This window comes from Puntigrus tetrazona, chromosome 14 (genome assembly GCF_018831695.1).
Source record: "Puntigrus tetrazona isolate hp1 chromosome 14, ASM1883169v1, whole genome shotgun sequence".
Classification (NCBI taxonomy): Eukaryota; Metazoa; Chordata; class Actinopteri; order Cypriniformes; family Cyprinidae; genus Puntigrus; species Puntigrus tetrazona.
The window spans coordinates 7,714,333-7,730,476 of NC_056712.1; the positions used below are offsets into that span (position 1 = coordinate 7,714,333).

The 16,144-nt window shown below is 36.1% G+C and overlaps 1 protein-coding gene across 1 annotated transcript in view; it reads left to right on the forward strand.

The window, feature by feature from the left end:
• Nucleotides 1-12,446, forward strand: part of trpc7b (transient receptor potential cation channel, subfamily C, member 7b) — a 52,490-nt gene extending 40,044 nt beyond the window's left edge. Inside the window, exons 8-12 of the mRNA XM_043256689.1 lie at nucleotides 8,786-8,981; nucleotides 9,130-9,351; nucleotides 10,161-10,241; nucleotides 10,362-10,437; nucleotides 10,563-12,446. Of these exons, the coding sequence (XP_043112624.1) occupies nucleotides 8,786-8,981; nucleotides 9,130-9,351; nucleotides 10,161-10,241; nucleotides 10,362-10,437; nucleotides 10,563-10,705 (718 nt within the window). The 3' untranslated portion in view covers nucleotides 10,706-12,446. The remainder of the gene's footprint in view (nucleotides 1-8,785; nucleotides 8,982-9,129; nucleotides 9,352-10,160; nucleotides 10,242-10,361; nucleotides 10,438-10,562) is intronic.
• The last annotated feature ends 3,698 nt before the right edge of the window (nucleotides 12,447-16,144 follow it).

The following is a 16,144-nucleotide window of genomic DNA, read 5'->3' on the forward strand; positions in this document are numbered from 1 at the left end:
ATTCATTCATTCATTCATTTGTTCATTTGTTCGTTCGTTCGTTTGTTCGCTCAATCATTTATTTGTTTGTTTATTCATTCGTTCATACATTTGATTAATTCAAATGCTAATTAATTTAGAAACGAGGCAGGCTCATTATGAATAGAGTATTGAGTAGAGTATAGAGTACTATAGAGTAGTAATCGCAATATTAATATGAACCAAACACATCATAATCTTTTATTAGCATCTGTGAGACTGAATGGATGCATTGGACAGTGATGTGTTTTAACCTAATTTTGATGTGTCTGCGCCGGTAGTTTTGTTCGCTGTAGGTGGGAAATTAGCATGCTGATTAAAGCGATGCACCGCCAGCTACCGGCCCGTAACGGCCCACGGAAACTCTGTTAGCGTCGCCATGGTTACGCTCCACCGTGAAGGCTCCAGACGGAGAGTCCCATCCACGTATCTGGGCCTGTCAGAGGAAGCGTCGATTTTAATCATTCGGTGTGCATCAGAGCATCCTGCGGCGACAATAAAAGGCGAAGAGCAGATGAAATCAATGAGAGTCTACCGCCCGATTTAATCTGAACGAGGGAAGGAGAACGGTGTCGGAGCTGGGGTTTGGGTTTGGTGTGAACCGTGAGCTCGAGCCGCATCACTGTCAGGTGCACGCCACCAAAACGCTGGAAATGAAAGCTCACGTCTTTGTAGGAGGAGATGTTTATGAACTGTATGTTGTTTTGAAACATTTTAAATTCACGTTGTTTTTAGATCTCAGCAATACAATACAACACAACACAACACAATAGATGTCTTCAATACAAGACAAAATATTAAAAAAAGCTAAGATAACAACAACAACAATAAATAATATAAAACAGATAAACAATACTAATGCTACTACTAATAATGTTATTTTATATATATATATATGTGTGTGTGTGTGTGTGTATACAAATGTACATGATATAAATTTTTGCAATATTTTCAACATATATGCTGTGTGAATTTAAACATAATAAATATACATGGTATGCACATTTTGTAAACATTTTATATTAAACAAACTTATATATATATATATATATATATATATATATATATATATATATATATATATATATATATATATATATATGTAAATACAGTCGTTATTATTATTCAATATATCAATAAATATTAATAAATGAAACAAATAAACAAATATAATAATTTATAGATTTTTTCTTTGTAATTTTCTATTTATAATTTATATATATATATATATATATATATATATATATATATATATATATATATATATATTTTTATATGCTGTAAAGAATACACTGTCACACACAAACGTTGAAACAGACATTTTCTATTTTTGTGTCAAAATAAATATATTGATTTTTATATTTTTGATACTTAATAGTGCAAACATTTTAAAAGTTCCTCTAATGTCAGAGGTGAACTGAGTTCAGTTCGATGTAGTAGTGTGTGTGTGTGTGTGTGTGTGTGTGTGTGTCAGTAGAGGGCAGTGTGGATCTGTTTTCATCTGCAGCTCCTTACAGAGCAGCACGCAGCATTTCCCAGCGCGCCTTGATAAAGTTCACACGGAGAAGGTGGATCTCATTAGTCACGAGACCGTCGAACACCTCTGAGCCTCCGACGAACTTAACTAACCTCAGACGTGCAAGACGGAGGCTCAATGTGGAGGTGGAGAATCCGTAAATAGAACAAGCAGAAAATAGCTTCAGAACGTCTCAGAAATCACAGCAGCCGAAACAGTAGAGTAACGCACAAGTCACGGGTTCGATCCTCGAGGGTTTCGTGAAATGATCAAATGCAGACCTTAAGTTACTGTGCAGATCGTGTTTGCTGAAGTCAGACTCACCCTTAGATATTTCATTTACATTCATGCGTATGCCATGTGCTTTTATTCAAAGTGACTCTCTGTGCATTAAGACTGTACATTTAATCAGTTTATGCATTTTCATATATTTCCTCAGGATGCGGACAGACTTCAACAAGTTCTTAAGTACAACATGAACTGCAATAACAGCTTGCCTCATTAGGTTTATTGATAAATTTTGATTACACATGACTCATCGGTGCATGAGGAAATTATATTTGGTTTCATTATTTGGTTTGATTTGCGAGCATTAGTAAACTGCATTCGTTTTTTACAGCATGTTAATCTAGGCATTTACAAAAGCATTATCCATTAGTTAATGAACCGGGACATAACAAGCACACACACACACGCAAACATACATTAATAATGAATTCAGCGTTATTAGCATTTTTATTATTTTCTCTTTCGGTGAAATACAAAGCGTCCCAGTGTTTTCACAGAAATAATCATCTTAAAAAAAAAGAAAGAAAAAATATCTTTTCTGCTGACAAAGCTGATTGTTTTGTTTCTGTATGTAGTTAGTATTTGACGTCTAACTGTGCTTGTGCCGCGCAATGACAGATTCAGACCAGGAATATTTCTTACTTTGAATAATTTTGCTGACTTTTAAAACATAAAATAGCAAAACTTTATAATAGCCAAAAGTAGTTACCTTAAAATCTGTCCATTGTCCGTTATTTCCCACTGGATGCTTAGTTTAACTCCTAAAAATGTCGTATTACGGAAGTTTGGCCTATTTTGTGTAATTGTCTGACATGAACTTTTTAGGTTCTGCCGATGTTTTTCTGTGCAGCGTTACAGTGTGTTCACCGCGGGGTCAGTCCGTCTCTGGCTTCAGTGTGAATCAGAGGAAATGAAAGGAAGACAGATTGTTTTGAGGTTTAACAATGTGGAAACACTCACGGGTTTGCTAACAAGCCTTAAAGGTTAGAGCACGGTTACTTCTGTGTGTGCATCTCTGCCGCTCTGTGTGTGTGATGCAGGTGGATGTGATAATGATCTCTCTTGGGACAGTGTGTGTGTGTGTGTGTGTGTGTGAGTGTGTGAGTGTGTGAGTGGACAATATTGAGGAAGTGCTGGCTAACACTTGATGGACAGCAGCACAGCGCAAACTGATCACACACACACACACACACACACACACACACACACACACACACACACACACACACACACACACACACACACACACTGACACTTGTCAAGGATGAGAGATGGTTTGCTCTGAAGGCGTCATAATTGGAAAATGGACTGAAAACACATCCAGGTCTAATATAACGCTGAAATTGCATATAAAAGGCGTTATAAAAAAATAATAAAAAGGTATCATAAAGAGAAAAAAAATAAATGACTTTATTCATTACTATATTTTAAATTGTACTTTTATTTTATTTTTTTTATTACTTATTTAGTTAATTGATATCGCTATTTAAGCTTATTTAGTTTAATCGGTTTTCACCTATATTAACATTTTATTTCAGTGTTAAGTCTAGTTAATGATAATAATTTAGGATTGTAAAAAATATTTATTTAAATGAAACTAAATGTTTCATTAGATTAATTTTTTTGTTATTAATAATAATAAAAATGCACATTTCTAATGAAAAATAAATATTTAAGGTTTTAGCTAGTTATAATAGGCCAATCTATAAATTTAGTTTCAGATTTAAATTAATCAACTATTTTGTAAAGAACGAAATGTTTTTAATTGGTCTCTCTTTGCTTAATTTATTTATTATATAATATTATCCTGTCTAATATTTATATTTTATTTCAGCTTTATTTAAATGACCAAATATGTTCAATGAGCAAAATTTTGTAATGGTAAAAATGTAGTTACTGATAATATTGTAGATGCATAGATAAGACTTGGAGTGCGTCATGACTTTGCATGCACCGCGTGTGTTTCGCTAAAGATGTAATAAAAGTCACATAATGCAAACGTGCCACAAAATGCGCTGCATGTCATTGCATCCTCATGATGCAGGTCGTTCCTGAGTGTTAGGCTGTGCTCGTTTAGAGAATAAGGAGCGATCAATACTGAGGCTCATTTACACATAAAGCAGGTTTGCGTTAAAAAGAACAAGAGTGACAATGTGAATGCTCAAACGTGTTCAGTGTAGCCTCGGTGTTGAGTGAATTCAGCCGGGAGAGAGAGAGAGAGACGTGATGCTGGAGCGTCTCTGTGAAGCGCCACTGCAGGCTTTGCACTTTTACACTCCAGAGATAAAGAACCAGAGGAAACAGGCAGACAGGAATGGACTGAATGAGTAAAAAAATGTCCTCGAACCAGGAGAGAAAAGGCAAAACTCTCCCGCTGGCGGCAGCTGAAGCACATCGATCAGAAAACACGCTCGCGGTGTGTGAGGGGCTTCATTTGAGCACAGGGTTCCTCTCGTGGAGTCTTTTTAAGCTTGTGACGGTGTGTATGTGTCTCGGTGTGTGTGTGTCACTGTGTGGGTTTTCGCCGGGGAACATATAAAAACGTTTAAGAAAATCTTGAAAAATGTCACCCCCGGGGCCTGCTGTCACTCAAGGATTTTGCTGAATTATTTGAAAATGAATAAATGCATAAGCAACACACACACACACACACATACACACACAAAATGTATGAGTGTGTATATATATATATATATATATATATATATATATATATATATATATATATATATATATATATATATATATATATGTGTGTGTGTGTGTGTGTATGTATATAATGTATTTAAATATTATTCATAAATAATATAAATATAATACATAAATTAATACATATTAATAAACAACTGAGTATTAATAATAACAAATAAAATAATTCAAACAATGTAATGAATTATGTACATAATATAAAAGAATGTATGCATATGTAATACATATATACACATTATTAATAATAAATATATAAATGTATACACACATAACTATATATATATATATATATGTGTGTGTCATATTAATAAAACCTATAAATTTTCATACAAATATAAATGTAAAAAATATTTTTATAATGGTGTAATAATATAGTAATATACGGTTTTATATATAAACAGGTGTAATTAAATGTGTCCTCAAACACGTTCAGAGTACAATCAATCAATCGAATGTCACTCTTTATCTGGGGAAAATAAGATAAGGAGAAAGATATTGAAAAGAGGTGAAATATTGATCTACAAGACACAGAATAATGAAGTGTTGTAGATTATTCCAGCGTATGAATTATGCATGGGTTTTTTGAAAGAATTTTATAGGTCATCTTCAGGACAGGTTTGAAGACCCCGCCCTCCTCATTTGTATTCAGGCCAGAAGCCCCGAGGAACACTAAGATGAATCTCTGCTGTTGCACCAGACCTCATTAGTCAATCGATTTGTACAAAAGCATCTGCTAAATGAATTAAATATAAATCTTAAAGACCTGAAGAAGCAGAAGACGTGTGAGCTATTCCTGTAAACACAGGGGAGTGAAAGTCAGACTACGGCTGGATAAAATACGATTGATATTTTAAGAAAGAGAGAAATAAAGAAAGAGGAGATGGTTTTCTTGCCCAGTCTGTGGGTGCAAAGCAACAGAAGACAAACCAACACAAAACTGGAACCTGCTGTGAGTGTGTGTGTGTGTGAGTGTGTGTGTGTGTGTGTGTGTGTGTGTGTGTGTGTGTGTGTGTGTGTGTGTGTGTGTGTGTGTGTGTGTGTGTGTGTGTGTGTGTGTGTGTGTGTGAGTGTGCGAGTAAGTGTGTGTTCAGGGAAGGTAGATGATGAGTCATAAAGTGTGTCTCTGTACATCTTTAAACACGTTCACTGTGAAGTAATTCTGTGAAACTCTAAGGAAATATAAGCTTCTGTGTGTGTTTGTGCAGTTTTAGGACATTTACCTGTGACTAACCACTTACACGCACGCAGACACGCATCTGAAGAAAAGCTTTACTGTAGACTTCTGTGAAGTTAATTATAGTCGCTGCGTTCCAAAATCCTAGAGCTTTTTTTTGCTCCCCGCCACCTACATAGTCAGCTGCCTTTGAAGACGACGCCCCTGACTGAAACAGAGCTTCGGAAGTGATGGATTTGAAGCGTTGCACAAATAGTGTAACCTTTTCGATGTTAAATATTATACATCTAGAAAAGCTAATAATAATTATTATATACACTGTATCCATTTTTTGTCATTTAAACCGTATTTTACTGTAATACGGACAGTAAGATGCTGTAAAATGCATATACAGTATTTTACTGTAAACTGCATAAAACATCTAAAACTGTGCAAGTGGTTTTTGGATATTTTATTACAAAAATATATATAAAAAATAATAAATAAACTATATATAATATAGTGTGTGTGTGTGTGTGTGTGTGTGTGTGTGTGTTTATAAAGCATATATCACACACACACACATCTGGACTTTTCTGTCGCTGTTTGGACTCAGAACAATCATTCACACGTGTGAAAACGAGCTGAGAATGAAAGAAATAGTTGTAATCTGGCTCAGAGGAAGACAGGAATCATGTCTTTGTGTCAGTTTTTCTCCTGATGAAGGGAGAATACAAGACGGCTTCACCTTACAAAATAGCTGTGAAAAGCTCAAATGCTTGGAAATCCTTCACGTTTTCGTGAGAAAATGTGACGCGCTCCAGCAAGACAGACGCGTTTTGGAAGCAGCCGGCCAGAAGAAAAAGTGCTGGGTTTTATTCAGCAGACACGAAGCAGGGCATTGCAATCGTTTCTCTTGTATTATCATGTTATCACGTCGCAGGGAATTTCAGAATTGCCTGATCAGAGAAGGATATGTGTTGCAAAGAAATAGTTCATTCAAAAATGAAAATTTCCCTAAAATATACTCTGATTCTAAAATGTTTGTTTCTTCATGGATACGGCTTTGGAGAAATGTAGAACTCTCGCTCGCCAGTGGATCCTCTGTAGTGAATGGGTGCCGTCAGAATGATTTACTATATTTATACACAAAATTATGAAATGTGAAATTATCCCTATATTATAGCCATATTATGGGGGGTTGAAGTTAAAACATCTTAGTGAAGGATTTGTTTCTTACAAACATGCAGTTAGCTTCATAAGACTTTATCCGGTGGACTGGAGTTGTGTGAACTACTTTTTTGCTGTTTTGACTCTCGTTCTGACGGCACCCATTCACTGCAGAGGATCCATTGCTGAGCAAGTGATGCAATGTACGCATTTCTCCAAATCTGATGAAGAAACAAACACCTTTACGTCTTGGATGACCTGAGGCTGAACGCTTTTTCAGCAAATGTTCATTTTTGCGCGAGTTATTCGGTTAATGCTGCTATTTAAGTAGAGCTGACTTGTTTTTTTCTTGTCCGACGGTCGCTGGGTTTCACTGAGATTTATTTTAGGGGTCAGTTGTAGCGGACGCGCGTTTAATAGCTTTTGAACTTGTCACTAAACATCTAAAGAATGACAGAGGAACGGAAGTTTTTATCTCTCATCACACAAAATGCTATTTCTCTTATTAAACAGACGAGCTGGTTTCATCATTTTGATCGTCGTTGTGGCATCTAATCTCCGGCTAATATTTATTCGTCTGAGCCGGTGTGTTTGGATGGAGAGTGGGCCAGTGTTTCTTCAGAGAGACTAATGGATGGAAAACAGGAAAGATGAGTAGAAATGAAGTGTCATTAAGAACAATAAAGAGAAGAAGTAATTTATGACGGTAAATAGAGAGAGAGAGAGAGAGAGAGAGAATGAGATCATAACTGAAGCGATAGAAGAACTTAGCTGGATAATTTTTTGAATAGTCTCTTTCTAATATGATTTACATGTTAATAAAACCAGTTGCTCATGGCTATAATATACCTACTGTCTGAAATCATCAGATAAATGACTAGAGATATAGAGAAACCCTAAACCACTATCTAGGTATATTAATAATGAACGAGAGAAAATATCAAGCGTGAAATAGAGAGACTTAAAAAAAGAAAATATTACAGTGAATGGAAAATGGTTGAAAAAGTGAATGTAATTATATTTGATGTATTTAGGTATAATACGTTTAATTAAGATCAATTATACACAAGAGTGAAAACGGTATCTATGAATCAAAATCTGCTCCTATTTCACCACAAAATCACAATAAGTGTAGATTTTACGTGGAGAAAATATTAACAACAAAATAAAATATGTAAAATATTACAACATTAATATTTTACATATTTTATTTAAACCAATTTTTATTAAATATTTATTTATTGATTGCATTGTGGCATTTTACCTTTTATATATATATATATATATATATATATATATATATATATATATATAATTTTTTTATGTATGTATATATATATATGTATATATACAAAAATATAAAAATATTATTCTTGTTATTCAAATGCGTAACAGTGATCATTTGGACAGAAAATGTGCTTAAAAATAATTACTATGCAAACCTTTTTTGGTGATTTATTCTGTCTTTGGCACAGATGCAACCTGTTTAAATATTCAGAGCGACATGAAGGGAGTGAGACCTTGACTCTGTCCACTCGATGAACATTTCAGCAACATCACAAAACAAATCCATTATTTAACAGAGGCTCTGTTCTTCTGTTCTCCAGCATCACTCCATCTGATTCACTCAGTGATTCATCATCTTCATTCTGCAGTCATTCAGCTCATGTTAAAAACGGGGAATAAAAATGTTCCACGCACAAGAAAGGACGATCAAGTTCTGAGCTGAGAAAAAGATCATACCATAATCTTGTTTGTTTCCTCTAGGAGGGATAGCGAGGTCTCGAACTGTTCGGATTTACAAAGATGCGAATGTTTGAAAACAAAAGTCTCCGCCGGTGTCACAGACTCATAAATTGTGTCTGCACTGAACTTAAACATCTGAGCAACATCTAAGCATTCCCGTTCTTCCTCTCTGTGTTTGTTGACAGGGTCGAGGAGAGCTTTAAGACTCTGTTCTGGTCCATATTCGGTCTGTCAGAGGTGATTTCTGTGGTTCTGAAGTACGATCATAAGTTCATCGAGAACATCGGTTACGTTTTGTACGGGGTTTATAACGTCACCATGGTGGTGGTTCTTCTCAACATGTTAATCGCAATGATCAACAGCTCCTACCAGGAAATTGAGGTACAAATTTTGGATTATATGTTAATATCATTTACCGTATGCGTCTGATTAGACGTGTAATGGGAAGAGAAAGCAAATATATTCTTTGTTATTTTCCGTTCTTCATCATCGGTGGTTAGTGAGTGTATAAATCTGTTTGTCTCTGCAGGAAGACGCTGACGTGGAGTGGAAGTTTGCTCGAGCTAAACTCTGGTTGTCATATTTCGATGAAGGACGGACACTACCTGCCCCGTTTAACCTGGTGCCCACCCCTAAATCCTTCTACTACTTGATCATCCGGGTCAAGTCCTGCCTTATACGACTGTGTAAGGGCAAAGGTCATCGGCGTGAGAACGAGCTGGAGATGGGAATGCTCAATTCACGCCTGAAGGTAAGACACGCACTGACATTTTATATGATATTATGAACGTCGTTTGAGCTCTTCATGCATCGTAGATGCAGTTTTTCTGTAAACTTGAATCTGTCTCACAGCAGGTCTGAATGTCGTGTCTGATTGCGTGATGTCTCGGTTCTCTCTCGTCTGCGGTTTTCGCAGTTTTCAAAACCGATTTGCAGCTGCAGACGGACAGAAAGACTCCGATTAAGATCCTTTAAATGGATTTGATGATCAATCAAGTGTCAATTAAAGAACAAACGGCTGAAATCTTTTGTTTGTAGTGTTTAGCTTCTGAAATGCAGCATCAGGACTAATTCAGTATAAAACCTTTGCATTTAGAATGCAGAAGAAATTATACATATTACATAATCATAACTATACTACAATAGATTATACTTTGTACACAATGTGTAAAATATATAATGTAAAATTACACATTATAAATAATACAGAATTTATACTGTTAATATTATATAAGTTATATTAACAAGTATAGAATTTATGTGTGTGTGTGTGTGTATAATGATTAATCATGCATCCAAAATAAAAAAAAATTGCTTGGTTGTTATGTATCTATGTATATATAAATACACACACATTTTTGTATATGCATGTGTGTGTATATATATATATATATATATATATGTGTGTGTGTGTGTGTGTGTGTGTGTGTGTGTGTGTGTGTGTGTGTGTATGTATTATTTGTAATGATTATATAAATTGGTTTCCAAAAAATAGTTTTGAGAATTGCAAAAAAAAGCATATTGCATAATGCAGTAATGCATGTTGAATATTTGCTTTAGGCTGAACGTCATCGAGGAAATCTCAGGAGCCGAGAGGAGAACACTGTCAAGAAACCCATCAAAAACCCCACAAGATATCAGGTAAGAGACTCAACAAACCATATGAACCTGAAGAGAGTTATTTGATTATGATCTCTGTATGCCGTCAGTCTCAGTTGACAAGCTCTTTCTCCCACATATCTGTCTCTGTCTTTCTAACAGAAGATAATGAAGCGCTTGATTAAGCGCTATGTTTTGAAGGCCCAGGTCGACAGAGAGAATGATGAAGTCAATGAAGGTACAAGCCCAGTATATTTACTTTCTCCTCTGGTTTCACCCTAGAACATCATGTGTTGTGTTGATCACTCAAACACTTTTTGATTATTTACGGCATGAGTAACTTAAGATCTGTGTGTCTTAAAGGTGAACTGAAGGAAATAAAGCAGGACATCTCCAGTCTGCGCTACGAACTTCTGGAAGAGAAATCTCAGGCCACTGGAGAACTGGCTGACCTCATTCAACAACTCAGCGACAAGTTCGGCAGGAACGCCAAGAAACAACCTTGAGACAGACAGACAGACAGACAGACAGATGGAGAGAGCGATACGATAGTTTAGGAGCAGTATCTGGTCACTTAAGACACTTAAAAATGTCTGAATGTCATTCATTAGATAAAAAATGCATACAAAAGTGGATGAGATTATCTGACAGCTGTGTGCATTTGAAGCTTTGAAGAGTAGGTCGTTTTTTCAGTAAAAATCAATCGAAAATGTTTTACTTACTCTCGGTTTGGAGACGCAAAGTCTGAATTGAGAGATATAAACTAGCAATTGCGATATTTGCACAATTGCGAGAAATAAACCACACATTCTGATAATAAAAGAGCAAACTGTGACATGTGAACAAGCAGTTATGAGGAGAAACGGCCGAATTGTGAGATTGGGAGTAATTGTGAAACAAATTAAGAGTCTGAATTAAGAGATTTGCGCAGCTGCAAGATATAAACTACCATTTCTGAGAAGAAGTGTCTTAATTGTGAGGTTTAAACTAGCGACTGGGAAAGAAAAGATATTTCCCCAATTGTGGGATGTACATGTAAACGGCCTATTCTGAGACGAAACGTCCAAAATATAAACTAGCAATTGCAAACAAGTCTGAATGATGGTAATTTCCCTAATTGCGAGATGTAAACCTCCTATTCTGAGAATAAAAGAGCAGGCTGTGAGATAAAAGCCCCGAAAAGAAACGTCAAAATTCTGATTTACGAGAAAAAAATCTGAAAAACGGGATTTGCGCAATTGCGAGAAATAAACCACCTATTCTGAGATTAAAACAGCAAGTTGTGAGACATAAACAAGCAGTTATGAAAAGAAACGTCCGAATTGTAAGACGTAAACTAAGTAATTGTGAAAAAAGATGAGCGGAATTGCGAGATACAGATACACACTTCATCTAATGAATCACATTCAGACATATTTAATGCTAGTTAATATGGAATGTTGTTGCATTAAAGCGAAAAAAGAGTAGTGACTTTTTCTGATAATATAGCATCAGTTCCCCACACCGATTCAATTCCATCAGTCCAATCAAAATGATTTATCTCGGAGCTGGTTGGTTTGATTCAACTCTTTGTGGAGGAAATGAGCGAACGGGACTGTGATCCATGAATGATGAACTGATGTGAATTCACTCAGATACTGAACATCTTCCAGAAGAGAGAGTGAGAGATGAGAGAAACTGAGAGGAGAGACAGACAGACTAAACGAGGGTAAAAGGCTCACAGCAGGTATGCAGTGCATTCTGGGATATCGCCTCCCTTAAGAGTCATTTCCTGTCGTGAGATCGTATCTCGCGGGAGAGAAACAGAGAAAAGGAAAATAGTAGATGAAACACTGTGATGTTGACGGTTGTGATATGATTTAATTAGAAAATATTCGAAACATTTAATTATGAGTCAGATGAGCAGTAATAGTGAGAAGATGCGTAAACAGCTTTTTTTCCTCCTCACACCGTACAGGCCGTCTAATTAACACAAGAACACATGCACAAACACACGGGTGAATCTCACACACACACACACACACACACACACACAAACTACTTCACCCAAAGATCAAAAGAAAAAAAAAAGAGTAATAATATTTTGCACTAATGAGCTTATTTTTAGAAACTTTGTGGAAAGCACATTTCCCTTTAAATTATCATTACTGTATTATTTTAATTTGTATTATGTATATTTTTTTATTATTATTTTTATTTTATTTAACATACTTTACTTTTGAAAGTACAAAATATAATTTCATTTTTATTTATTTAATTTTGGTTTATTGCATCTTGACAAGTTGATTTAAAGCTTTTTAATATATTTAAATCAATATGCATCTGCTATATTAGGCTAAATTAAAATGCATATTTGCTAAATTAAAAAAACATATTTGAATTTAACATGTTTTACATTTTAATGTGCAAAATATGTTTTTTTTATTATTTATTTTGGTGGCGCCTGGACAGTTTACATTAAAGATTAGTGATGTTCATTATTATTTATACGTTAATACATTTTACAATGTAATATGTTTAATATTTTAATGTACAAAATATGATTTCATTTTTTTCTTTTGATTTTGATGCATGTTAAACCACCCAGACATGTTCTTGTCAGGTTTTGTGAGATTCACCCAAACACACACACACACACACACACACACACACACACACACACACGCACACACTACAATTTTTGTGGGCTTTTATTAAAGATTTTGCCTGTATAAAGCACTTGCTCATACAGAATAAATTATAATTTTTTTTTCATAGAAACTGAGTGTGAGAGACAACAAGATTGTTTACATGACATGTACACTTTTAATAGTTTTACAGTAAGACTTTAGATTTACCTGAATGTATTTTTTGTTTCACTAATGATAAATGAATTAAAAACACAGATATTCAGGATGTGTATTTTTCACTTGTACAAGAATAAACACGACTGAGCAACATAACTGTGCCATTTATAATTAAAATGAATTTAGTTCTTAGTTTCACTGGATATAAATATATAGTTTTTTTTAATGTTTTTTCATCTGTCATCTTTCATACCCTCTATATAATATTTAATTATTTTTTATATCTCTTCATATTACTGTCAAGCAGAAAACAAATGTCAGGAAAAAAATACATTTTCCCGGTGCCGTGCTCGTAACTTCAGCATGACTAAGACAGATAGATAGATAGATAGACAGTAAATAGATGTAGGCGTATAATAAAAGTATACTTTTTTTTCTGAAATGACCTTTTCATATCGTAACTTTTGAACTGAATTCTCTCTGTGAATATTATCAGCATGCCGCGGAGCAGAAGACGAATGTCAGCAAAATTGAAACATGAAATTTCCCCTGATGCTCATCATATTTAGAGCTTGCAGCTGTAAACGCTACATCAGAATCTGCAGACGCGCTGATAAGAAAAGTCGATTGCACAAACAAGCACTGAACAGAAATAAACGCTGTTTTCCACAGGAGGATATGACATAAAACATGAATATTACACAAATGAGCTTTAGGGGTTTGTGTTTATTACTCCGTCCCATTGTGACATTATCCGGCGACTTCCGTTATAACCCGTAGGACGAGGTCGCGCTCGTCTCCACGGTAACATCCACATTCCATTAGTGTCACCGCTCAACATATAACGGGCCGATGTATAATATTTGCCATGCGTGAAGACGGCGTCTTCAAAAAGCCATCGCTTGACACCTGCGACAGGTATTTTATCACGCTGGCGGATCGTCTGTGCCAGAAGATATTTACTCTGCCTCCGCCGGCTGTATAAATGACAGAATAACAAGCAAAGAGTCTCAGGGGTGACGGTAACCATGGCATCTACAGCTCGAGCTGACGGTGACCGGGACCAGGAAATCAAGCCATCGTTTTGTTCATCTGACATGATGTGGCGCACGCTCACCGTCACAGGATGTGTTCGACGTGTCCGATCGCGTCTGAGATTCAAATCCTGATGTGACTGTCTGTTGTCCGGATGCATAGACCAAACACACGGGATGTTTCACAGTGTACCCATGGGATTGCTCCATCACTACTGTTTTCCAACCGTTAATTTAATTGCGTTTCCATCAATTGGTACCTCGCGTCTTCTGTTCTTTGTAGTTAATGAAACTCAAGCTGCATAGCTGCAGTGAACAAGTCCGAAATCAAATACCTCCCTACTATATAGTACGGCGGGAAACTCGTAGTATTCAAAAAAATTCATAGTATTCAAAAAAACATTATGCAAAACCTTTTTTGAAATGACAGCACATGATGGAACACCCTTGGGAGATGGGCGCATGGCACCCAATGAATCTGAGGAGGTCTGATGGTACAAGTTGTAGCTCGCAGAAAAGCCTTCATATTATTGTCATGCAGAAAACAAATGTCAGGAAAAAGTTATTTTCCCTGGTGCTGTGCTCGTAACTTCAGCTTGGCTAAGATAAAAACATGGGCACATAGCACCCAGTGAATCCGAGGTGGTCTGATGGTAGATCTCAGAAAAGCCCCAGTTCGCAAGTTACAGTTTCGAGTTCTACGAGGACATGCTTTTTGGTATATGGTAATCGCTTTAATTACTGCTGTCTTCACGCCATGTTGCAATTACCGTGATTCCAAGATGACAACACGTGACATTTTAATCACGGCTTTCCGTGTAGTCTGGCTTAGAAGCAGACCCTGAGTAGGCTCTAAACCGGTCGGGGTCATGTGGTACAAGTCGTATCTGTCAGAACACTCCGACTTTACGAGTCATTTCCAATTCAGGACCAACGTGAGGACTTTGGCTGCGGAAACATATAATTTAGATTGTCACGTGTTGTCATCTCGGAATTATGACATATGACAACTATACATATGCATCCACTTTATTTTTTTAAATAAGAGCGAGGCATGGCTATTTGTAGACAGCGTATGCTGTTCTGTGTCAGCAGCACCGTACGTGGAAGCACTGATTACATTGTTTACACTTTTATCTGGACGTTAACAACGTGTTTGCGTACATACGTTTAAGTATGGGATACTCTGCAAAACGGCGCTTATACTTTGGTGATAAATTCATTATATTTGATTTCTTTGTGCACACAAAGTATTCTAATAGTTACATTAAACTACTGATGAGACATGGACTATTTTAACAGTCTTGCTACATTTCTGACCCTTGAGGATCCTTGCTGTCTATGGGAGGCTCTCGGAATTCAGGAAAATCTGCTTAATTTGCATCCTGAAGATGGTCATGGTTTGGAACAACATTATGGTGAGTCATTAATGGCAGAATTTTTTTTTTTCGGATGAACTATCCTGTCAGGGTTTTTAGTAAAAACCGTTCTACCAGTTACTGTACTTTGTTATCCTCCTTGTTATTTCCCTACAGCAGCCAGTGATCCGAAAAAGACTCGCTTCCGCATTGCAAAATAGTCAAGTCACCTTAATCTATATAGCGCTATAAACATTACAGATTGTGAATGCAGATTGAGTATGGAATATAGTGTATAATACGCTATTATAGCACAACAGTAAACAGTTTTGAGTTAAAGTCAGTAGGTGGATGACTCGTTCAACTACTTCCACCATCTTTGAAACTTTCAAAGACATTTTCGCGTATCAAAATTTAACAATCCCTGATGCGATGTTCAGCATCCAGTGATGTCACAATGCTGTTTTTATACTTGATGATTTAAAAAAATCTTGAAGCACTTGTTCTGTCTTCAGGCAAATCTGTGACATCATCGTCCTCCGCCGTCATCGCTGCACCGCATGTGCTGTCGGCCCTCAATGACAGTCACTAGAGCTCGACGGAGCATCTGCTGATACGGGCTACACACACTTACAGATGCCCTCTGAAAGTGAGTCTCTTGATTTTGAAATGATTCAACAATGCTTCGTTCCACTCAATTAAACGTTCAGATATTGCCTGGCAACTGTCCATAGACGGCCAAAAAGCTTGTTAAAAATAATTTCTCG